Source organism: Hippocampus comes, unplaced genomic scaffold (genome assembly GCF_001891065.2).
Source record: "Hippocampus comes isolate QL1 unplaced genomic scaffold, H_comes_QL1_v1.1 scaffold143, whole genome shotgun sequence".
Taxonomy (NCBI): Eukaryota; Metazoa; Chordata; class Actinopteri; order Syngnathiformes; family Syngnathidae; genus Hippocampus; species Hippocampus comes.
The window spans coordinates 442,849-466,140 of NW_017805504.1; the positions used below are offsets into that span (position 1 = coordinate 442,849).

A 23,292-nucleotide genomic window follows, 5' to 3' on the forward strand; every position below is an offset into this window, starting at 1 on the left:
CCCCCCCACCCCAAATTAAGATCCAATTTGACGATCATGGAAAATGAAGTGTACTTATATTGCGCTTTATCGACGCCATATGCTGTTCAAAGCACTTTTCCAAGCATCATATTCACTAAAAAAAATAAAATTGTAAAAACCAATACTGTATGTGGCCGTCATGCCAACATACCGAAAGGTTTTCCTTTTTAGTTTACAGTACTTTACTTTAACCTCCACGATCCCTCCTCATACACTAGCTCGTGGCAGACACCAGGGTGTTGTTTCACTATGTTTGAAGTTTGAAATCCATTTGTGTTCTGTGATACCAGCTAGCTAGCGCTAAGCTAACCTGGGAGGATTCGTCTCCCCAGTCCAGCGCCCATGTTTGCGAACTCCCTTTTTTGCTAAGATGGTGTCAGAGGCCAATAGGGAAGTAACGTTGACACACTGCCTGAATGGGATTTATTGACTGATTGTTTAACAGTTTCATAAAATGCTTAATAGCCGGCTAAACATTCCCATACATGTACAAACATTTCTGAATTTTGCTGCGTATGATGTGGCATTACCATTCTAATATTCCTGTGAGACGAATGCTGATTCATTCTCACTCAAATTCAAATTCAGAATTGGGTTGTAACGGCAAATTCACTTATCAGTTTGAGTCACCACAGATTCACGCACAGCCCTAGGGTACAGTAATTTGCCATTAAACGACTCCCTCCCTCCATATATGTGTGTGTGTGTGTGTGTGTGTATATATATGTTTTACACTAGCCCAGGGGCGTCACTAGGTTTCAAGAACAAGGGGGGCTTAGCCCCAAGGGGAACACAGCCCCTTTAGGAGGGTCCGGGGGCATGCCCCCCGGGAGAATTTTTTTCAACATTCTGTTCAAAATCCATCAATTCCGTGCACTTTGAGAGCAAAATGAAGAGGCTATGAAGAACTACACACATCACATTAGTATCCTCTTTACTATGATGGGGCTTCCTCCCCTGGACTTTAACTGGACTAGATAATAGAAATTATAAAGAGTTCAAAAGTGCCATCTTGGTTGTTCAAGGGAATTAGAAAGTTGCCCGATGACATAACCTATATGACAGTAGGCCTATATTACTCTCTACCAAAATGTATTAATATATGCTTAGCCCCCAGAAGACTATGTATTTTGAGATGTCTGCCGTGATATGCAATTTAAGTTAGTACAATGAGATGCAAAAGCTTCATCACTTTGGAAAAACACAAGTTTGCTGCTCAATACTTACTGTAAGCTCCGATTGCATTTTGGGAACAGCCTTGCAAGTAAAATTAGCCTTGAGATCTGATAGACTCACCTGTCCAGCAGAGCCCCGTCTTTAGCCTGATTCCTATCAAATAAATAAATTTAGTTATTTTATATTTATTTATTTATTTTATTTAGGCCAAAATCTCAATAGGTGTTGCCTCAAAGAGTTGGTGTCATGATTATTTAGGTATTTAATAATAAAATGTTGCTTAATTTTTATGAAGCACCACCTTAATTTATCCAAAAGTGAACACTTGTTACAGTGCAGTTTCTGCTGTTTCTGGAGATATTTTTGTGGACTATAGTCACTAGTTTTACCAGCATGGATGCATTGAATACTTAATTTACCTTTCTAAAAAACTGTTGAATATCCATGCTGTCGACTCAACCTGACTTTCGGCAATGAACTGTCAGTTGTTGCGTTAGCATTTGATGTGGAGATGGTGACAGACACGTCAAATGCTAACGCAACACCTGTTGCGTTCAGGAATCCTGGGAGATTAATATTACAATAATGGCAGGTTATCGAAATATTATTTAAAATGGCCACATTACATTGAATTTGATGCAATATATTAGCAAAAGTACAGGAAAAATAAATAATACTTTTTTTTAAATAATGCAATGAAATTATTTAGGGGGGCTAAAGACATTTTTAGGGAGGCTGAAGCCTCCCTAAAATAGGCCTAATGACGCCCATGCACTAGCCCGTCCTAATAGTTCGAACTTTCCCTAAACTATGATCCCAAAACATTTTAAGAGAAATTTATAAGTATTTCTGACCCTTTTCTCATCTTTGGAAGACAACAGCAGAATTTGCATCCGTCCACTGAAGCCTTTTGGAAGCGTTTGGAATGAATTTATGTTTTTTTGCACCGGTTGACATTCCACCGCGCACAAATGCTTTTTTAATTTGGACTGCCCTTGGTTCTTCTTCCCGGGCCCCAGCGTGGGTTCCGGGGCTGGGTGAGTGCCAAATTGTCAGAGCGGCATCCTGCATTGTCAAGGTTATGAGAGAGCAGCAGAGTAGAGCCATTGAGAAAATGCAAGCGCAATACACAAAGAAAGCAGACGAAGAGCTGAAAAAGTATAAGAAGGCCGCTGAGATGGAGATGAGAATCCAGCGAGGATGGCATCATCCTCATCCTTAAGGCGCATGCTATTCAAAGCGCCGTAATCGACGTCATTAATTAAAAAGCTGATGGGACGGCGTTAAGGCCTTCGCCGCTCGTCGCTTCAGAGAAAAGAACTATGGCCGCCCTTCCTGCCATGAATCTCTATTAGCCGCTAATGATGCTGCTCTGACGTCTTCGCCGTCGTGGGTGTGAAATTGGCAAGCGTTAATTATTCACCCAGAAATCTGTACTGCGAACGCGATAGCGTCGACGCTCTCAGGCCCGTTGTCGTATCTCAAGAAGAAAGGAGACGGCACTTATAGTAAGTCCGCATACATCAACTGGATGCATTATCTCACTTTCTTCGGTTCACTCAAAATGTTAAATGAAAGCATATGCCATATCATATATACTCTGTTCAGAAAACAAAACAAAACTGAGATATGTTCAGCTTTTAAGCGCAATTTCCGGATCCTCTCATAACTTGTTAAACTGTCCAATCTTTCATTTCTATTTCCACAATTTGCTGTGCTGTGTAACAAGGAGCCGGATGTGAAAAATCACAACAGGTGTTTGAAGTATCAAATATTTCAAAGGACACTCCCGACTGGATCGAAATTCCACAATATAGCAATACTTATTTTACCTTTTTTTTTTTTTTTTTAACCCAAATGATTAGCCTACCCGTTGTAAAATTACAAAAGTCATGTTGGAATGTTACAGAAAAACTGTTTAAAATGAATGAAACGAGTTGCTTTGAAAATATGTGAAAGGTCTTTCATTTTTTTTGGGCCATTTCTTCTGCTCTTACAGCCCGTTTTTTTTTGTGGATGACTCTTGACGATGACTTCATTAATCTTTATTCCTGTCTTTTTTTTCTCTCTTTCCCTTTTCATGCCGACATGTAGAAGTGGAGCAAAAAGGTAACTAAATGCCAACAATTGTCTTGTTTTTTCACCTCTCTCCAACTCTTGGCGCATGGTGATGGGATTCATTTTATTTATGTATTTATTTTGATTTTATTACATCTGGGATTTCATTGTGCGTTGGTGGTGTGCATGAAAAAAAAAATGCCATTCACGGGGCAAATCCGCCGACTGCTTATCTGAGCTCAACCTTATCAGCTGCATACTATTAAAGCTACAGCTTTATAAGGGTGATCAATAGCTTGTCCAATAAGCTGTCAGCATTTTTTTGATTATAGCCCTAACATGATGATGGCTATAACCTTCAGGGACTCGCTAATCAATAGCGGAGACAGATCATAGTCGCCATATTCATCCCTTATCAGCAGAAACGGCTTGAAAGAAGCACATAGCGGGTAAACAAAATTCCTATGAATGGCATCATTGTGTGCTATCGTTCCAGATCCGTCTTACGGTGTGTGTTTTCTTAAAGGGCCCTCGCCTCTTTCTTTACAAAGCAGCCCGAAATGTGTCAAATTGAATAAGTCCCCCGGGCAACTAATGAATTGTGGCTTGAACAAAATCTGTAGGACGAGTTCAACTCCTGGAGATGGCAAAAGTAGAACACTGGACGATACATCTTATTTCTTTTGCGCTTTCACAACAGCTTCAGCTGTAACAAAGTGCTTTACAGAACATTTCACATCAAATAACAGTGTCACATAAAACATCAGCAAGTGTTGAAAATCGATTATTTTCACAGCACATGGGAGTGTGACAGGATGGGAAAGCCGCCAAACTGTTGGTATTTGGATCATAATGACATACAATCTAATACTTGGATCTTAGTTTTAGCAAAGGGAATCACTACTTAGGGCGGCGGCGTCAAACTCATTTTTGTTGCGGGCCACATTATAGTTACCATTTCCCTTGGAAGGATCCGTTATGATTGTGAAACCATATCAAGAAGTCAAGGATAATGATTGATTGAACTATTAAGTTCCTGCACAAAAGGGTTTGGCAACAAGAAAATGCTGACAGTATCTCTCTTATTATATACGAGAAGTTGAAATTTTAATACAGATTTTAGCAATCATTGTAGAAGTTGACATGTTTGATTTGCTTTCGGGGCCACATAAAATGATGTGGTGGGCCAGATACGGCCCCCGGGCCTTCAGTTTAACACCTGTTACTTAGGGGGATCACCGTTTTTCCAGAGGGTCCTTCAAAGATGATTTTGTCCATCCCACAATGTGTCTGTTGGTTGCCTATAGTGCTGAATTAACATGTATGCAAATGAAGTCGAGGCGTCCGAATTTGAGAACCACCGAAGCAGAGATTGGAAGCCAGACCCACTCGTCCAGTGGTGCACATGGTAGTTACAGTATGTTTAACTGTTGCAAGATTTATGAGGGTTCCTAAAAAATTCATCCCTGGCGCCGGCGCCAAAATGTTTTGATACCCGCCGCAAAAGAATATGGACGGGTGGTTGGGTGAATAGGTGATCCCGCTACCGTTACCTGCCAATGTAACTCCGTACTTGTTTTTCCCCGATTTTGGCTCCTCAGTATTCCTGTGCCCAGGGCTTCTGCGCAGGGTATTCCAGAGCGAGCACCTCTTCGAATCGGATCACCAGTCCGGAGCGTGGTGCAAGGACCCCCTCCAGGCCTCCGATAAGATCTACTACATGCCGTGGACGCCCTACCGCACAGACACGTTGACAGAATACTCCTCGAAGGAGGATTTTGTCGCCGGTAGGCCGACGACGACCTATAAGCTCCCGCACCGTGTGGACGGCACGGGCTTCGTGGTGTACGACGGCGCGCTGTTCTTCAACAAGGAGCGCACGCGCAACATCGTCAAGTTCGACCTGCGGACTCGCATCAAGAGCGGCGAGGCCATCATCGCCAACGCCAACTACCACGACACCTCGCCGTACCGCTGGGGTGGGAAATCCGACATTGACCTGGCGGTGGACGAGAACGGCCTGTGGGTCATTTACGCCACCGAGCAGAACAACGGCCGCATGGTCATCAGCCAGCTCAACCCGTACACGTTGCGCGTCGAGGGCACGTGGGACACGGCGTACGACAAACGCTCGGCGTCCAACGCCTTCATGATCTGCGGGGTCCTCTACGTTGTCAAGTCGGTGTACGAGGACGACGACAACGAGGCCACGGGGAACAAGATCGACTACATCTACAACACGGAGCTGAGCAAAGACGGCTTCCTTGACATCCCGTTTCCCAACTCCTATCAATACATCGCTGCCGTGGATTATAATCCCAGAGACAATCTGCTTTACGTTTGGAACAATTACCACGTGGTCAAGTACTCCCTAGACTTCGGCGTGCTGGACAACCGCCTCGGTAAGTCTACTTTTGGAATTTTGTCTCACTGTGGGGCCAAGCTCATAGGGAAAAAAGCTTGGACACAATACGGTGGTACCTCTACTTATGAAATTAATTGGTTCTGGAAGAAATTTCTTAACGAGAGAATGTTGTAAATAGAGACGCGTTTTCCATCTAAATGCCCTAATTCGTTCCAATGTGTAATATGTTGCGTTCAGGAAATTCGGAGCTGCAAGTAGCAGCACAGGCTGTATTTTTACTTTTCGTATCTTGAAATTTCTTTCGTAACAAGAGGCAATATTTTCCTGTTGAGACATTTCGTAACTTCAAAATTTCGTACAAAGAGACGTTCGTAAGTAGAGGTACCACAATATTGTACAGTGACTCTCCACACTTCATTTTCAGGAATATTTGATTGCTGTGCTGCTGTTTTGGTTCGCAATCGAGTTCAGATTGTGGTTCAGCATAGAATGCCGCCGCAAAGATAACGACAAATAACTTTGTCACGACTTTCGTCTTGTCCTTTCAGCGGTCACTTGTGTGATTTGTTTGGCACAGTTTTTATGCTCGGCGCCCTTCCTGACACAACATTGCTTCTTCACGAAGGCTTGGGACTCACCATGCACGAACCAGCAATACTAAAAGTAGTTCATTCTGTCGACTGACTGACTGAAGAAATTAAGATGATCTCAAGTTGATCATAATTGTTTTTTTTTTTTTGTTTTTGTGGACAGAAACCACATCCCACAGAAACCGCCGTCACGTTTCAAAAACACTGCGTGCCTTCCATTGTTAGTATTCCAATTTTGTAACTGTCAAATTGACATATCCACGCACAAAAACACCATCTTGAATGGGTTGCTCGTAAACAGAACAGTGGGGCCTTTTTTTAAAAAAAAAAAAAATGCTCCTCTCGTCGATCATTTCGCTACCTGCTGCTTTCGAGCTCCCTCCGACAGATTTTTTTTCCCCTCTCCCTGATGCACGACGTCCTACTGCGATAATCAATTCATATATTCTGTGACCGCGCTAACAGGGCGTTTGCTTTGGCCGACACACAGCCGGCCGTAATATAATTTGTTGTGCTTAATAAGAGGGAGCTTGTGTGTTTCTCCTTTTATTGGATACGAGTCGCTGTGCAAAATCGCCGGCCCTCCATACGAGCGGCATGAATAGCGGTAGTAAAACGTCACTGCTCGTGGACAGATGGAGCACAAATTGAAATGCGGGGGTAACAAAAAATCGGGAGAGTACATGAAAAAAAACACCCCTCCAGAGTCATAAAGCAGCTGCTTCATCATCTTCCTGACCATGCATGTTAACGTCACATTTTCTTGCCGAGAACAAAATGGACACACTTTTGTTGGCCTGAGCGTCTATTTGAGGGAGGTGTTGATTTTCTCATATGTCACACAAAGATTATTCTAATTATTATTATTTTTTTGCAGTTGTCATTCTGAAGCACTAAACCTTTACCTTAACCATAACCCAACCTAAAATAAAACCAACCCCCAAATTGAACCCTTATTTTATCTTAACCCTAAACCATAATCCGATTCTAACCCAATCCTAAACCCACACCAAAAACCAAACCCCATTTTAACCTGAAGCTGAATCCTCACCTTATCGCCGTAAACAGAACGGGTAATATTCTAGGAAAGATTCCCCCCTGACCTTTCAATGTGACAATGAATCCATTATAGCACGTTTTTAGTGCGCGAGCTACCCTGTAAATCGGGAACGAGCTCCAGTGTATTTGGACTGCGGGAACATTTGAATGTGAATTGAATTCCGAGGGCCAGTGTGCATCAACATTTCTGTTGTGTTGTAAATATGCAAGAGCAAGAAAAATGCCTTATGAAGTTACTTTGGCAGAGTCGTTAAAGAGCAGTAACAAAAACCTTTTATTTTGTTATTTTATTGTTTCCCTCTGTCCTCGTCTTTCACATATTATAGCTTTTACTGACTTTTATTGGTTCAGTGTAATATTTTTACAGCAGCCAGTTATTTAGCGCACAATAAATGGATGCTTTTTAATCTGCTGGGATATCATGGGGGGTGGAAAGCCACCACTTATTTATAGAACACTGCTTTTCTGCAACTTTTTTAATTTTGTGGATTGCGTCTTGCCCTCTTTGCGTATTTCTAGCGTGTAAGGTGGCAGTTAGCGTCAAAAACAGGCGAGCGGAACTATTTCAAGCATACAATGTCATATTGGTGGGCACTTTGAATTCTTTTTAGATGTCGTTCTATTGCAAAAAAGTAGGGCTGGGTATTGGAAGAACCTCACGATTTGATTGGATTTTGATTCCTCATGTTGCGATTCAGGGGTGGCCTGATGCGTGGGTTTTCTCCGGGTACTCCGGTTTCCTCCCACATGCCAAAACATGCATGGCAGGTTAATGCAACACTCAAAATTGTCCTTAGGTGTGACTGTGAGCACGGATGGTTGTTCGTCTCTGTGTACCCTGCGATTGGCTGTCAAGCGGTTCAGGGTGTCCCCCCCGCCTCCTGCCCAAAGACGGCTGGGATAGATCATTCGTTCTGATATCGATTCGGTGAGATAAATCGACTTATTTTCATGCCCATGCGAGCATGTGCGATGTCACTTCATTTCTAAGGATTGATTGATTAATCGATATTCCTACCATCCATAGCACGGTAAAAATGCTCTGTTTTTGCTCACGGTTATCATACCACCAGACTGTGATACTGGGCTACGCTTTGCAGTCATTATTATTAATAATACTGGCCAACAAATTTTTCCTACATTTTCAAATCACAGATCGAAGTCAAGTTTTTTCGATTTTTTTTTTTTTTGCAAATCTGCCCTTGTTTATTTTTCTCACATCAGCTTTTCATACTACGAGTACCACTACTACTAGTACCACTACTACTACTACTCCTACTACTACTACTAATAATATGTAATCTAGCCATAGAGTTATGAATTATGAGTTTATGAATTCAGAGTTCAGGGGAATTTTTTGACAAGGCATGGTGGAATCCATTTCGGGACACAGGAAGCCATCTTTGATTCAAATTTGCGGTTGCCCAGCGTAAGTGGCCCGAGGCATAATTCACATTCATCTCATGACATGTACAAAGTACACGTGACCGCGCATGCATTGGATCCTTTTGTGACTCTGTATTGTTTCTAATCTTCTGTTGACTTTTCATTTCTGTTGCATAAGACGTCTTGAATAACTCGGCCCATTTTGGGAGCTCTTGGTATATTTCTGAATGAATCCCAAAGCTGTTTGGCCAATATGCGACCCAACGTGCGGGTCCAAGATGGTTGCATACAGTCCGTGTCAGAGATTCATTCACTGTCTGGCCTTTTTTGTACGTTTGCCACATGTTGCCATCTGGCAGCGGCCTCACGCCAGACGCCGTGCCCCGCAGGCTCTTGGAGGGGAAAGCGTGCCCGAAACACTCCATGTTTTGGCTCGGGTGCCCACTAAACTGATTAAGAGCGTCTAAGCGATAAACGCGGGTCTTGGCAAGAGCGTGTTTGAGAGATAATCGGCGCGCGACTCGAGTGCTCTGATGTTGTTCGGTGGGTTCCGTCGTTGCAGACCCTCAAGAGTGGCCCCCACACGCCCACCCACGCGACTACATTTTTTTTATATTTTTTTATTGAAACATCAATAAAGAGCTGATGCCAGTGGAGGCCTCTTGTTTTGGTTTTAGGGCTTAGCGATGTAGGCTACTCGCTCATTTGCACATCACATTCATGCCTCGCCCGTAATAAATGCCTGGTTCTCACTGCAGTTGGGCATATAAATACCCCTAGCCTCTATATGAAAACATATCAGACTATATTTGTAAAATAGTATCAAAAACTATATTTTTGTAGTATATAAATCTGTTCCTATAAATAAAGGCATCACACTCAATTGACAACTCACCCCGAATAGAAGGTTTGCCCTAACTGTAGTTACTATATGAGGGCAGAATAGAATAAAAAAAAAAACACATTTTCACAGAAATAAAGACATCCACCTTATTAAATGCCTTGCCCTGAATAGCTCCTCACCACTAATAGTTCCACCTGCATTGGAGTGAATACACCACCCCGGGACACTAAATATAAATAAAATAATATTTTAGTACAATTAAGCTTGTATTAATCATTGCTTTGACATCAATAAACTCCTTATCTTTTCGAACCCTCGCCCGCCATGAGGTTGAGTCTATAAACATCCCCCTATATGGGGACATCTACTCTCTGTATAAATAAAGGACCTCCACCTAAATTAATACCTCACCCCTAACATACATTTTGCCCCTCCTTAAAGCTGACTAAATAAATCTCTCTTGGGCACTATATGAGAACATCTTAATGCTGTGTTTTTGCAAAGATATTGCAACTTTGTTGGCCCAAATAAAGGCATCCGCCTCAATAAACACCTTGCCCCGAGTAGAAGATGACTAAATGAACATCCCTGGCCCATATATGAGGAAATACGTTCATGATATTTAGAATGAGTACTAAATTAGGTTTGGCCTCCACCTCTATAAACACCATGCCCCCAATATACGCTTTCACTTTAATTCCCATTCTATCTACATAGAAACCACAACGTACATGAAACAACGCTCTCACCACAAGAGGGTTCGGTATCTAGGAATCGCTACGATTTGTCATGCTCGTGCGGCAGCTGCGCGCTCTTCTCTCCCTCGCCGCCTGACCTCCATTAAATGCCCTCTCAAGTCCCGGGACGAGAGCTCGGGAATGAGAAATTAATTGGCAAACAATGCATGGCTCCCCTCCATTATGGCTCTCATCATGTTAGATGATATCGGAGCATTACCGGATGTCTGGCTGCATAATTGAGCTGCCGCCTGTGTGGCAACTGATGGATAGCAACGCAATGAAATAATAACAATAATCTATACGCTTGGCATCAGGGCAGTCTGATTGCGCGCTGACGAAGCGCAGTGATCCACAGGCCGTGCCGTGAAAATCTTTGCAACCTCTTGACTGATCTTCCTTTAGGGCTCGGGCTGTTGAATATATTTTAGAACAATTATATGTCCCTTTTAATTTGTCAACTCTGCAAGTAATTGCATCAAACTGTATTTTGTGCACTACCGATACAAATTATGCATGTGGGGTGCAGGTATTATTTTTGGTTAGGTAGTACACTGCAGTACTGTGATTTTGAAAGCGTGTGGTCTTCAAAAGTGGAGCCTGGTGAGTGACGTGGGTGTCAGCGAATGAGAGTGTCGAGTTGGCTGTCTTTCGCTCCGGTTAGACACTGACTTGCCGTCTGTTGTGGCCATCGGCAGCTCGCGGATGAATGTGCTCAAGTGTTCATTTTGTTACCGTTTGTTCAACAAAGCAATTGAAAGTGCACCAGTGGCTCCGTCTGTCCTTGACCACATGTGGAGAGGCTACAACTCGTTCTAACTAGGGGCGGTAGGCTACATTACATTAGCTCTCAATTTTTGCGTAATTGCGTTGGCTCACAGATGTGCTTTTTCCGCAAGTCAGTTCTGCTTTACAGTCGGCACATTGCACTTTTTAAATGTAAAACGACTGTAAACTGATTCCATACTTTGGACGTTCTGTGTCTTTTACGCACTCCCTGCTCCTCATTGTTGTTTATCGCGACACGAGGACAGGGCAAGTTAACTTAAACACCAGCAATATCTTAAAACTAGCGTATCTATCCTTTCTATACTCAATAGGTTGTCATACCCTATTGAGATTTACAGGTGGTGGAGAGAGGATGCTTAAAATAGGACCTGGAAAAGCCTCAGTGTCCAGAAAAGTCATAGCACCCATTCAGAAGAACAATATTAATTAAACAAATATAAACATTTTGGGTAACATTAGCCATCAGATGTCATCGTGAAAGAACGCCATGTTAGGGTATTTAGGTGCTATCAAATGCCAAAACAGGTCCAATTTGAATTGAGCAGTATGTTTGGGTTACAGTGTATGGCTATAGCATCTTTCATGGGAGCAAAGGCTGCTTAATGGAATTTGAAGTAGTAATTAAAAATCTGTGTGTGTGTGTGTGTGTGTGTGTGTGTGTGTGTGTGTGTGTGTGTGTGTGTGTGTGTTTTGCTGTTTCCCAAATACACAGTATGCATTGGTGAACAGATGGTGCTTGAAGAGTTCCTTAAAAATGTCCAGGGAAACAGCACGATGGATTTTATTACCATTGTGGATCTCTGCTCTTCTAACTTTGGAGTGCGAGCCAAGTGAAAAAATAGAAACCGAGATCGCCTTATGCAGACGTTCAACAGGGAAAAGCAAAATAAATAAATAAATAGAAAAGGTTAATGGATGACATCACACATCGACTAGCCAGTCTTCTCCGGTGTGTTTGAAAGTGTCGATTGCAGGTGCAACTACGCATAAAGGTTGCAATACTCAAATGAGGGGGTAATTGGGTTCGGCACAAGACTGGAAAAAGTCACTTTCCCCGTCTTAATTTCTCACTAGCCCGAAAGCCCTTTTCGGGCCTCGTTTGATCTGCGAAACTTTCGACGAGTCACACGTAGCGGATCCGTTTGGTAATGCCTCCTCTTGCTCCCAGAGCCGAGTGGAGCCGGCTTATCTAATTGCACGAGCCAAGGGGCTTGGGATCGCGAGCGGCGGGGCTAATTATCTCGCTTTGAAATGAAGTGCAAAGCTCCGTGTGGGGGCGGGTGATGAAGCTCATTTATTTGTGTGTTGTTTTTTTTTTTTTTTTAATTATTGTTCTTTTAAATGTTGCCGTTAAAGCAAAGTAGAAATGATCAGAGGACTCTCAATGACACAATTAGCCAGCATGTGGAGCCTTTTTATCCAAACTCCATTGTGGAGCCTGGTCGAGCTTAACTTTGTCATGATTATTGCAAAATTCACATTTCAATTTTTCCCCATTCCCCTCTGGGAAGAACGTGCAGAATCCTTTAAGTGTATATTTTCTTTGATTTTCTTGTGATGCATTAAGGAATAGAGCTGCCATTTTTGATACACCCATTTTCATAGCACTATTCATAAATAAACAACAATGTGTCAATGCCATTGCCAAGCGAGAATAACAAGAATTTGGGGAGTTGGGGGGGGGGGGCATGCCAATGTCTTGTTGAATCTCTACTTAATGATAAGGGCTCATGTTCGTCGACAATAAATAGATCTTCAGCAAAGCAAACGCTATTATATATCATCCACCCCCAAAATGAGTTTCAGCTTATGCCCTCGTCGTTTTCGGGCTTCTACGAGAAGGACAAAACGGCTTCCGGTTTCATTTATTCTAATTTCCATTTATTTACTTAATGCCAACTAGCTGATTGATTACTCTTGTTCTTAATGACTATTGCTTATTTGCACATCTTTGTGTTGCACTTTTTTGATGGTAATATGCCGAATTAAGTAGAAATCAGTGCAATAATAACACATGCCATCATCATCATCATCATGGCTCCATGACTCCACAGTAACATATCATTATTTTTTTTTTGGGGGGGGGGTGATTCCTGCATGATGTTTGACTTTTTTAAATTGTGATGGCATTTTTTGAAGTGATACAATCTGTCCATCCTGCATCCGCTCCAATACTTGAATTCCCCGATCCCAAGCGGCTCATGAAACCACCTCCGGTTTCTCAGCACTTGTTGCCTTCACTGACCTCAGGTGAACAAGTCAGCCATCAATAGTGGCCTTTTTTATTTGCTATTTGAGTCATCGTTATGTACATTTTGCTGCGTTTGGTGCAACCCTGTTCCTGATTTACAGATAAATAAAAAAGTTAAAAAGAAAAACTTTGATATCACCGGGGCGACGGGGTCGTGTTACCTTGAGGTACACGCTGCATGACGGCGAAACAAATATGAATCATAGAAGTGAGCACTTTGCTTTGCTGTCACCGTGTTCAATGCAAATGCTGCATCTTGATTATGTCATTTCTGCTGAGTCACTCTTTTTTTTTCCCCCCCCTCATCCTTTCGATGGCTAAAAAGGTTTTAGCCAGAAGGCTGCTTGTATATTGAGAGACACAAGTTCAGAGCATAATTGTGATTTAATACATACATCAGAATTTGTTTTAGGAATTACAAAGACAGCATACCAACAAAATCACCCCCTCTCCCCATAAAAGCTGATTTAAGATCATTTTATCCATTAAATTTGAGATTTAGGTTGGTCATCAAGAGGGAGCTTAAAAAGAAACAAATCCAATAACCATTCGGTGTTTTAAATTATATTTATCAATTTTACATTTTCTACAGCTCCGGTTACATTTTGTCTCAGGACATTTCTAATTATCAAGCATTTTTTTCCCCACTCTATTTTCTGCATGGATTCTTTGAAATTTCATTTCAATGTCCTCCATTTCTGCAATGACCCATTTCCAGTATGCGAGCGCCGCCGGCTCATTTCAATTACGACCAAATTGACGCTGCTATTTACCGAGAGCCGGATGCGCTCTGTTTGAGGTCGTCATCACTCCTCCTCAAATGTAAATGCGCAACGGCCATTCATGAATAATGTACTTATTGCAGAGACGGTGGAGGTGGGGGGCGCACTCGCCAGCGAGATAGATGCTTGTGGAATCTGCGCGCTGATGTCGTCCACGATGTTAAATGTTTGGGCTTTTTTATTAACGTCCTAGTGATGGGTGGGACTGTCAAACTCCCTGTGGGATGATGGAGCTTCTTTGTGTTTGTGGGTTCCTTTTATGTTTGCTCGGCATGTGCAATGCTCGGGTGAATCTTGCTCGGCTGGTAGAATTTCATCTTCAATGTGAACGGAAGCTCTTCATTCGAGAGATGTTGACGAACATATCTGAAGCTAATACGACACTCGTTAGCTGCTACGTGCTACTTGTGAGCCCAACTGTGGTGTTATGTGTTGTCATTAGCATTAAAGATTGCTTTTTTTAAATTACATCAGTATATCAGCGATGCAGATACGAATGAATTCATAGTACAACATTATGTAATCAAGTCCATGATCAGCTGCACTGCATTTTTTTTTTTTGAGACACGTTTCGATGAGTTTGCAGTGCCTGTGCACATTTGTCGGCATTTACCAGGATGGCAGTTCGTCTCAGGTAAACAACCTCATTAGCCAGCACCTCCTGGAGTGGCCATCACATCTGGGAAATTGGGGTCCTGCTTTGTCTCGTGTCTGGAGGTCCGCAAATAGCAGCATTCCAACATGTCTTTTGACAACACAGCTGGAAGTGTGTTAGCTATGCCAGTGGGGGTCCGCGAAAAGCCCACCAGTTCGGCTCACGCGTCATATTATATATCGGTCGACCCCGCCTTGAGCGCTGAATTGGATTGTCAATGTCGCCGCCATGTTGGATGTGGCAAAGTGGAGTGATGGGTGGAGTTGTCGCATTCATTTGCCGCTTTTGCAACAGTTTTTCACGCCCCTTCTTGAGACTGTTCAAAATACAGTCTGAGAATCAATGCTCCAACGCATTGTACATTTATTTATTTATTTTTTTGGGTATCCATGGTAAGTTTTCCCAAAACCAGATCTGTTCTTGACAAAGCATCCAGCACTACCTCTAATGAAAACACTAAACTCAGTTGTAGATGTTCACGAGGGAAGCCGGAGAAAGTCTCTTCGGAGGTTTGCACTGGAACACAGCACCCATGAAAGTTTTGTGTCTGTTTTCCAAATATATTCAAGAATGGGAGGCATTAACTTTGCGCACGTTGTCGCAGTTTTGAAGCTCAGTCAATTGAGTTGCATACATTTGCAGGGTAGATCTGCCATTTCCAAGATATGAACCACTCACGGTGATGTCCAAGTATACTTAATGTCTATGGTGTGTAAATACATGATTTTGACCCCACCCCAACCCCAAATCCCAATCCAGAGACTTCATCCTCCGTAATGGTCTATATGGACACGACAACCACCACCACGAGGACCACCACTCGTCCCACCACCACCACCACCGTCACCTTCACAGCAGCCCGGACGGGCACCAACAAATTGGTCACCACCACTACCACCACCTCTTCAACGGGTGCACCGGGCCCCCCGCGGGCCCAAACGCCAGTGGGACGCCTGGGTACGGGAGACGACGAACGGTTGCCACCTTCCTCCAGGCTTCCCAACGTCAGGGTGGAGTACTGTAATCCTCTGGTCATGTTCGACATTTCTTGGCCCAAGACTGGACAGGGAGTGGTTGCCAAGATGCCCTGTCCTCCTGGGACCATAGGTGATGTTTGTTTTCTCCTATACACATCATCTAAATATATAGAAATATACTGGATGATAATATATGGCTTGTACTGAAACAAAAGCTAGCTAGCACATGCTACGGTGATGGTCAGCACATAACTTGAGCACTTGTTCGGCTAATTCTTCGGAATTCAAGATAACATTTAGCTAATTGTTATCTAGCTAGCTAGTGGGGTCTGATGCGGTGATGTCAGTTAAGAAAATTGTAGTTCTCAGACATTGTCTGACCGCTCGTAATTCATCATGAATTTGAGGAAAATGTTAGCGAGTGAGCTTGTCAGCTGGCTAGTTAGTCAGTCGCGGATGCCACGGCGTTAGTCAAGCGTAAGTGCGGTTGTTTTCCTGGGCACGTCGCACGATATGCATCTGCATGTTGAAGTAAGACCAATTTCATCCAAGGTAAACTTTAAAAAACAATGTCTCAATGTCAGTCAGGTCATGTGGCTCCAAAAAGTGAGAATACGACAGTCGCATCCATGATAACAGGGAGGGGCAGAGGGTCGCCGTGTCCCAACATACTGAGAAAGGAGCCAAGGCCATATTGTCCCCCCGCAGGTTTTTCTCCAGACGACCAGACGACACACACACACACACACACACACACACACGCACACACACACACACACACACACACACACACACACACACACACACACACACACACACACTCTCTCTCTTATCTCATGAAGCCATCAAACATAAGTCTGTCTAAGGTGGACAGGGCAAGGAAATTATATGTCAATCAAAATGGATGGGTTGGTGCGCCTCATCTGAGTCGAGCAGCCGAGCCCGGAGCGGCCAAGTACGAACAAGGACACACAAGACTCGGCTTGCTTTGTTTTCTTCTTCCTGTTTTACTTTGTCATTTGAATTTATTGATGTGCAAGCAGTTAAAACTGTGATGCATTTGCATGACTTGGTTAGTTCATAATTGATCTTTCGGTTCACAAAAAAAAAAAAAAAAGGACCATTGTCTGGGGGAAAAAAAGAAAGCTTAAACCTAATTGAACCAGAAGTAGACAAGATGAATGTTGTAGCGCTATAATTGATCCTTACTTATTTTCTTTTTGTTTGTTGGATGTTAATTTTTAATCTCCTTTTCTTTATTTTCACTTGTTTTTAGATGTTTTAAATTATATTGACTTTTTGTTTTTCAATTTCTTCTCTGTTTATTTCCTCGCCTTTTCCTTTTCTTCCTTGCTGGTCTTTGCTCTTTTTAATTTTTCTGTCCTTTTGACTTCTTTTTTCATAGACAGCGTTACGGCTCGGAATTTCTTTTTCTTTTCCCTCTTGCTGTTGTTCGACTTTCTTTGCTCTTTCTAAGTGGTTTTTTTGTTTCTTTTTTTTTTTCTTTATTTGCTGGTTTTTGTTTCCACATTGCAGTTCTCTTGTTTTCTTTTCTTTCTTTTTCCTTTTGCCCATTTCTCTTCTCTTCACTCGTCTCTTTTCTGATGACAGCACTGTGGCTTCCCAAGTTATTTTTCTCTTCCTTTTTTCTCTTCTGTTTTGTCTCTTCCTTCTTTTGCTCTTCTTTCTTTTCCTCCACTCTATTCTTTCTCTTTTTGAGTTGTCTCCTCTTTTCTCTTTTCTTTTTTTTTCTTTATGGTTTCATTTTCTCATCTATTAATTGGCTCCTTTTTTGTCTCTCTCCTTTTCCTCTTTCTCTTGTTTCTCTTCTCTTCTGTGTTTCTTTCGTGCACTCCAAAATCTCTTGTCTCAAGTGCCGGGGGTTTGATGAGGGTTTTGTTATGCCTTCTTCTCTCAGGCGTGGCCTCCTACTCGTGCGTGGGTCCTGAGGGCTACTGGGACCCTCAGGGGCCCAACTTCACCAACTGCACGTCCCCCTGGGTCAACATCATCAGCCAGAAGGTATCCAAACACCCTCAAGTCCTGTTGGCCCCCTTAAAAAAAAAAAAAAAAAAAAAATGCACCATGCAAATCAAAGATACTCCGAGGACCTTAAGATTTTCTCACTTTTTCTCCATTTAATGTTATTGATTAGCTGCAGGGATGTGGTAGCGTCAGAGTGGGCCAAATGATCACACTTGATCATTATCACCCTATTGCTGAATCAAATATGGCTAGGTCGGTATACGGGGGTCCCGCAAGGCAGAACATTAGGTACACTTACCCAATCTAACCAGAGGCAACGCAACAATGCTCGGAATATTCCAAACGTATCAAAAAACACAAAAAGTATGAGACCAAATGTTGAAGAAACAGCTCTTGGGCTTAACGTGTTTCTTTTCATTAAAAAGCCTGGAAAACAATTTTTGTTTTAATGAAAAGAAACACGAGACCAGTGTGTTAGGTGAAATGACCTTCAAGCAAACATTAGGCAAGGCCCCTCGCTTCTCATCTTTAAAACCCGTCTCAACACATTTTTATGCGTCGGCTTTTCGACTAAGCTTGACATTGTTTTCGTGTTTTATTGTGTGAAGTGTTCTGTTATTAATTGGTTTGAACCGCCTTGGTTTTTAGATGTCATTTTTTTTTATTTTACAGCACTTTGTATGCAGCTGCGGTTGTTTTTAAAGGGTTCCATCAGTAAAGCGGAGTTGAATTGAGAGTTCTAGTGCTGACTACTAAAGAACTAAAAAAAAAATAAAAAAAAACTGGAGAAAGAGTACCTTTGCCGCCTTTGCTGTCACGGAAAACAATATTTTGTGGGTCATGAAAGTTCAGTTAAAATGCTCCGAAACGGTAAGCAATAAGAGGAACTCTGCTTTGAAAATGGCTGCCAGTGGGTGACTTAATAAAGGTGCAGAATCCGCCCTAATCCTTGAGCTCACTCAAAGCAGATGTCGGTAAATTTAAAATGCATAGAAGCACCGAGAAACCGTTGGTCTTATAGCCCCTTCCTCCCTGGGGCGGCAACATTTTTGTATATTACTTTCATAAAGGCATAACACCATCAAGGGAGATCCCTCACTAATAGTTTGCAATTCCATAATTGCGTGCGATATTGCCCCCAGTGTACACGCGGCATTAACCGAGTTTACGGAAGCGGCGACTCCGCTCAACGCAAAGGCTAAACAGCATTCATTTGCGTTTTGTGTGTCGCCATTCGTCATCCGCAGCTGCCGCGAGGCAATAGGCCGTTCATTTGCCGCAGGTGGGAAGCCAAGGCGAGCTTGCCCGCCATCATCGCTCATTTGTTCCGCCGCTTGCCGTTTCAGCTGAAAGTGGGCGAGACGGCGGCGGTGATCGCCCGGGAGCTGGCCGAGCAGACCAAGAGCAACCTGCAGGCGGGGGACATCACGTTCACGGTGAGGGCCATGGTGCAGCTGGTGGATCTCCTCGACGTCCAGCTACGCAACCTCACGCCGGGTGGGAAGGACAGCGCGGCGCGGAGCCTCAACAAGGTATTCCGACTCTCAATGTCTGATCGTGTGGCGGTTCGCATCGCTGACAATGCCGCAGCTGGTGCGAGATCAATTCCATTGCCCCATTGATGACAAAGGGCATCCTCCTTATGAAGATCGGCTCTGTTCATCGCCGCCTTCATTGGTATTCACCTCAGAAGCAGCGGTGAAGTGATCCTATCCTCGGTCCACGCTCGCCATTGCGGCCCGTTTATCTCCTGCATTGATTGGTCGTAGAGCCCAGCCATAATTCCTGCGTAGCTGCTGAGCGGCCAAAAGCAAATTGCGATCGGCAGTGAAATTCAAATTGTCCGCCGTTAATTGGCTTCACTCAGAACAACACCTGTTCCGGACTCCAGACGCAGATGTCCCCATTGAGATTTTTAGCATCGGTGTAAGAGGGAGGCGGGAACGAGAATTTTTATAACACCCTTTTCTGATCAAGTCTCATTTTTCCTCTGTTGCTAATGTAATGATGAGCAAACAGCCCAAAAAGTCGATTGGCTTTTGAATGGCTTGGATTTATGCACTGGACATTTCATTGGCAAACCTATTTAGGGGATAGAAACACTCGCGCCTCAAGAGTTGTGAGTGTAAGTCAGTGGGGTGTCTGGCTGGCAACTTGGACTTGGTCTGTGAAGTTACTCCAGTTGCGGCATGACACGTAGTGATGAATTTCTTCCTCTAGCCCCGACATACTTGCCTTCTTCTGCTTACAATTGCCTTTTTGTCTGGTTGACAGTTGCAGAAGAGAGAGCGCTCGTGCCGTTTTTACGTGCAGGTATGTGGATTTTTTTCTTCCTTTCCTTTTTCATCCGTGCCATTGATCAATTTCACCCTCACGCTCTTCCAATGCTTGTTCGGTGTCATCTAGAGTATAAAGAAATGATGAAGTATGAATTTACGTGTGTAAAAGCTTTCTGTTGTGTGAAAGGCAAAAGGTGGATACAAAAGTCAATTGTACATTCTGCCCTCTAATGGAAGCTCATTTAATAGTTCTGCCTTTTGCCATTCATGACCGGCATCGATCGATGAACAATCGTTCCTGATTTGTGGCATGTAAATTGTATTTTACGACCATACATGTATCGGATGATCTCTCGTGACGTAGTCGTCGGGAATCGCTGCTCTCGTTACTTTTGCCAGGAAGTAATTTGTAATACGTTGTCGTCTCGTTCCTGACAGATTGTTGTACGTGTAGCTCGCAACATTATAAATTTGCTTTGGATGCCTGGAACAGTCCTTTGAATTCCCGTTCCAATTTCGTTTTGATTTCAAGTTGATTTCTGTCGAATTTGATTGAACTCCATTGATCTATTCACCCAACGGAAAGCTTTTAGCCACCAAAACCAAATGGACAACTTCAGTAAGTAAGACAAGGCCAAAGTCAGCTAAGGTCCTGGCATGTTATGATTGGTCCTGATACATAATGAATGAGTGTCCCAATTTTGGGAAGCCGCCTCGATCGCAACACTCAGCTACTTTGCAAGGCCTCTGGCAGAGTGTGATTTGTTCCCTCCGGGTGACATTTTTGCTGTCATCATTCTTTTTTTTTTCTTTTTTAGGAACCATGAAAAGTTAGTCGATCGTGGTTAAAGTTGTGCTCATAAATCATGAAAACAAAACTACAGTTTATCTGTCTTAGTCGTCTTTGGTAGGGTTTGTGTAGCTGCTTTGAATCAAACGGTTTTTGTTTTCAAGACATGCCAACCATATTTCACGTAGCTAAGTGAATGTGGCTCTGGGGTCTCAATTTTGTTTTTAGAGTTTTTTGATCGATAGCGAGCCATCAAACTTTGCCGCTTTGTGGGTCTACTCATGATAGACAAGTACAGCCAGTCTTACTCAGCAACATGAGATTTGGGGTTTGAATTTTGCTCGATCAAGAGTCAACCAAGCTCCACCCATCCATCAAAGCTCCCATTATCCGAAACCCCTTACCTTCATGAGGGTCGCGCGTGTGCCGGCGACGATCTCACCCGTCTTTGAGCAGTAGGCGGATCGCTGTACTGTGAGGCGTACGTGCTCAACAGTCGACCACCGTTGCCGCCCTCATCAAAGCTCCATTCTCCAAATTCATGTCGGAAGGGCCCCCCCTGGAAATGACCCTAAAATGGCCGCTTTGAATCAAAATGGCAGACATTCTGTTTATGTTCTCTGAGCTGGATCTTTGAGGCTTTTTTTGGAAGGTCTCCTCATAATAGAAATGCCTACCAAATTCCATGCAGCTGAGTGAAGCTGGCTTCAGGGGTTGAATTTTAAAACATTTCCAGTCGTTGAACGCTGCGTGTGATTTCTCAGGCCGTGTATCACAGCCAATTTAATCCCAGTGAACATGACGCTTTGACAACAGAGCACATAATGATCACCTCACCGTGTTGTGCGGGAAAGCGCCCTTTTGATTGCTAGCAAACGCGGTAAAAATGGCGCCCGGAGGATATATTAATGGTGTCCAATTACGGCGATTACGTCCGTCCATGTTTTAGCGAGCACCTCCGAAAGCTTTCTTCCGTTTAGTCGGCTTGACGGGAAGTTGAGGCTGCAGGCAAATTCCGCCACAGAAGATGAAAAACATCTCATGCCTTAGTAGGAACCAAGCGAGTGTGACTTTGTAGGACCCAGGGAGGATTTTGAAGCCCCTCATTAAAGCGACACCTTTGTTGGCGAGGATGACCAGGGGGAGTGTCACGGCGGGGCGGCGTGACCTTCCAGGGAGGCTCGATGATAAAAGAGCGTCTCCCCCCGCACCTCCCGCAACTCAATTTGTCGGAAGATGAAGATATCCTCGTAAACAGAAAGCTCATCTGGCCTGCAGTGCGAGAGTTCTGCCTGATTAATCGGAGTCTTAAAAGTAGGACTTTTTTTTTTTCTTCCCTCCCTTCGGTATGGCGTCACCGTTCATAACATATTTATTTGACTGTGGATTTTACACTCCATTAACATAGACTCGTTATCCAGTACATTAATGAAGATATTCACATGAGAGGCGTGGCGATCAGTCCACATGAAGCTCCTCCAGCGTTTTTTTTTTCCTCATCACTGCTTCGTTTCTTCGTCGCGGGCCAAATAAATCACCTTTTGTGAAGCCCGCAAAGCCATTTTTGCGTAGCAACAGCCAATTTAGTTGGCATTTGCGTTACTAGATCCACAAAAAAAGGGCCCACGCAGTAAAACAAACATCAGGTCGGCGATTTCAGTTTCAAGTGGTCATATTAAAGTAATTTGGGGCATTAAAAAAAGTTCAGCCCCAGAGCCAGTTTCACTTAGCAACATGAACTCAAGTAAGTGTGTCTATCATGATAAGAATAAGAATAAGAAAACCTTTATTTGTCTCACATGGAGAAATTGGCAAGACCCACACAAAAAAAAAAAAAAATCTCAAGGACCTATGATGTAACATGAGCTGGAAGTCTGCCACTTTAGTTTGAAGCAGCCACTTTAAAATTAATTTTGGCCATTTTGAGTGGACCTTTGAAAATAATTCTGCCCCCAAAGCTAGTGACAGGGACATATTGTTCATCATTCAGCATCACACGTCATGAATTTGATTTCATGAAAGCTTAACTGCGGATGGGATGATCAACAATGATTTCTCCGTCACAGAAAGGGGGGTTGGGGTGGGTGCGAGCTTGCGAAGGAGCACACGCATGCCCGCACGTGTGGCTACCTACCTTAATCGTATGGCCACCCCTCAGTGAGACATTGTGTCACCCTCACCACAGCACTAAAAGAGATTTGATTTCCATCATTGCATATGATCGAAGCACGGCGGTGAAATAGTCTAATTCGCCATAAAATTCATCGCATTGATCGAGACAGCAATATGTTGTAACCTGACCTTAATGACACCTGCATTGACGGCACACCGGCACGTCGTCGGGACGATAGCGTTTCCATTGTTGCCATGGCAACAAACCAGACAGCCTCTCTCGCAAAGCAACTCCGTAAAGGAGAACAGGTCAAAACGAGGCTCACGCGATGTCTAAGTTTACCCTCCCTTGTTTTGTCATCCTTTCAATCCCCGTCACTGAGAGAAATCGAGTGTGAGGATCCTGCCGTGGTGGTGGTGGTGGGGGTGTGGGGG

At 43.4% G+C, this 23,292-nt stretch overlaps 1 protein-coding gene across 7 annotated transcripts in view; it reads left to right on the forward strand.

Moving 5' to 3' along the window:
- Positions 1 to 23,292, forward strand: part of LOC109520362 (adhesion G protein-coupled receptor L3) — a 105,852-nt gene that overhangs the window by 43,030 nt on the left and 39,530 nt on the right. For all 7 annotated transcript variants that reach the window (XM_019877526.1, XM_019877527.1, XM_019877521.1 and 4 more), the window contains 6 exons: positions 3,292 to 3,306; positions 4,857 to 5,657; positions 15,473 to 15,820; positions 17,609 to 17,712; positions 19,023 to 19,208; positions 19,951 to 19,989. In XM_019877526.1, coding sequence (XP_019733085.1) covers positions 3,292 to 3,306; positions 4,857 to 5,657; positions 15,473 to 15,820; positions 17,609 to 17,712; positions 19,023 to 19,208; positions 19,951 to 19,989 — 1,493 coding nt within the window. The remainder of the gene's footprint in view (positions 1 to 3,291; positions 3,307 to 4,856; positions 5,658 to 15,472; positions 15,821 to 17,608; positions 17,713 to 19,022; positions 19,209 to 19,950; positions 19,990 to 23,292) is intronic.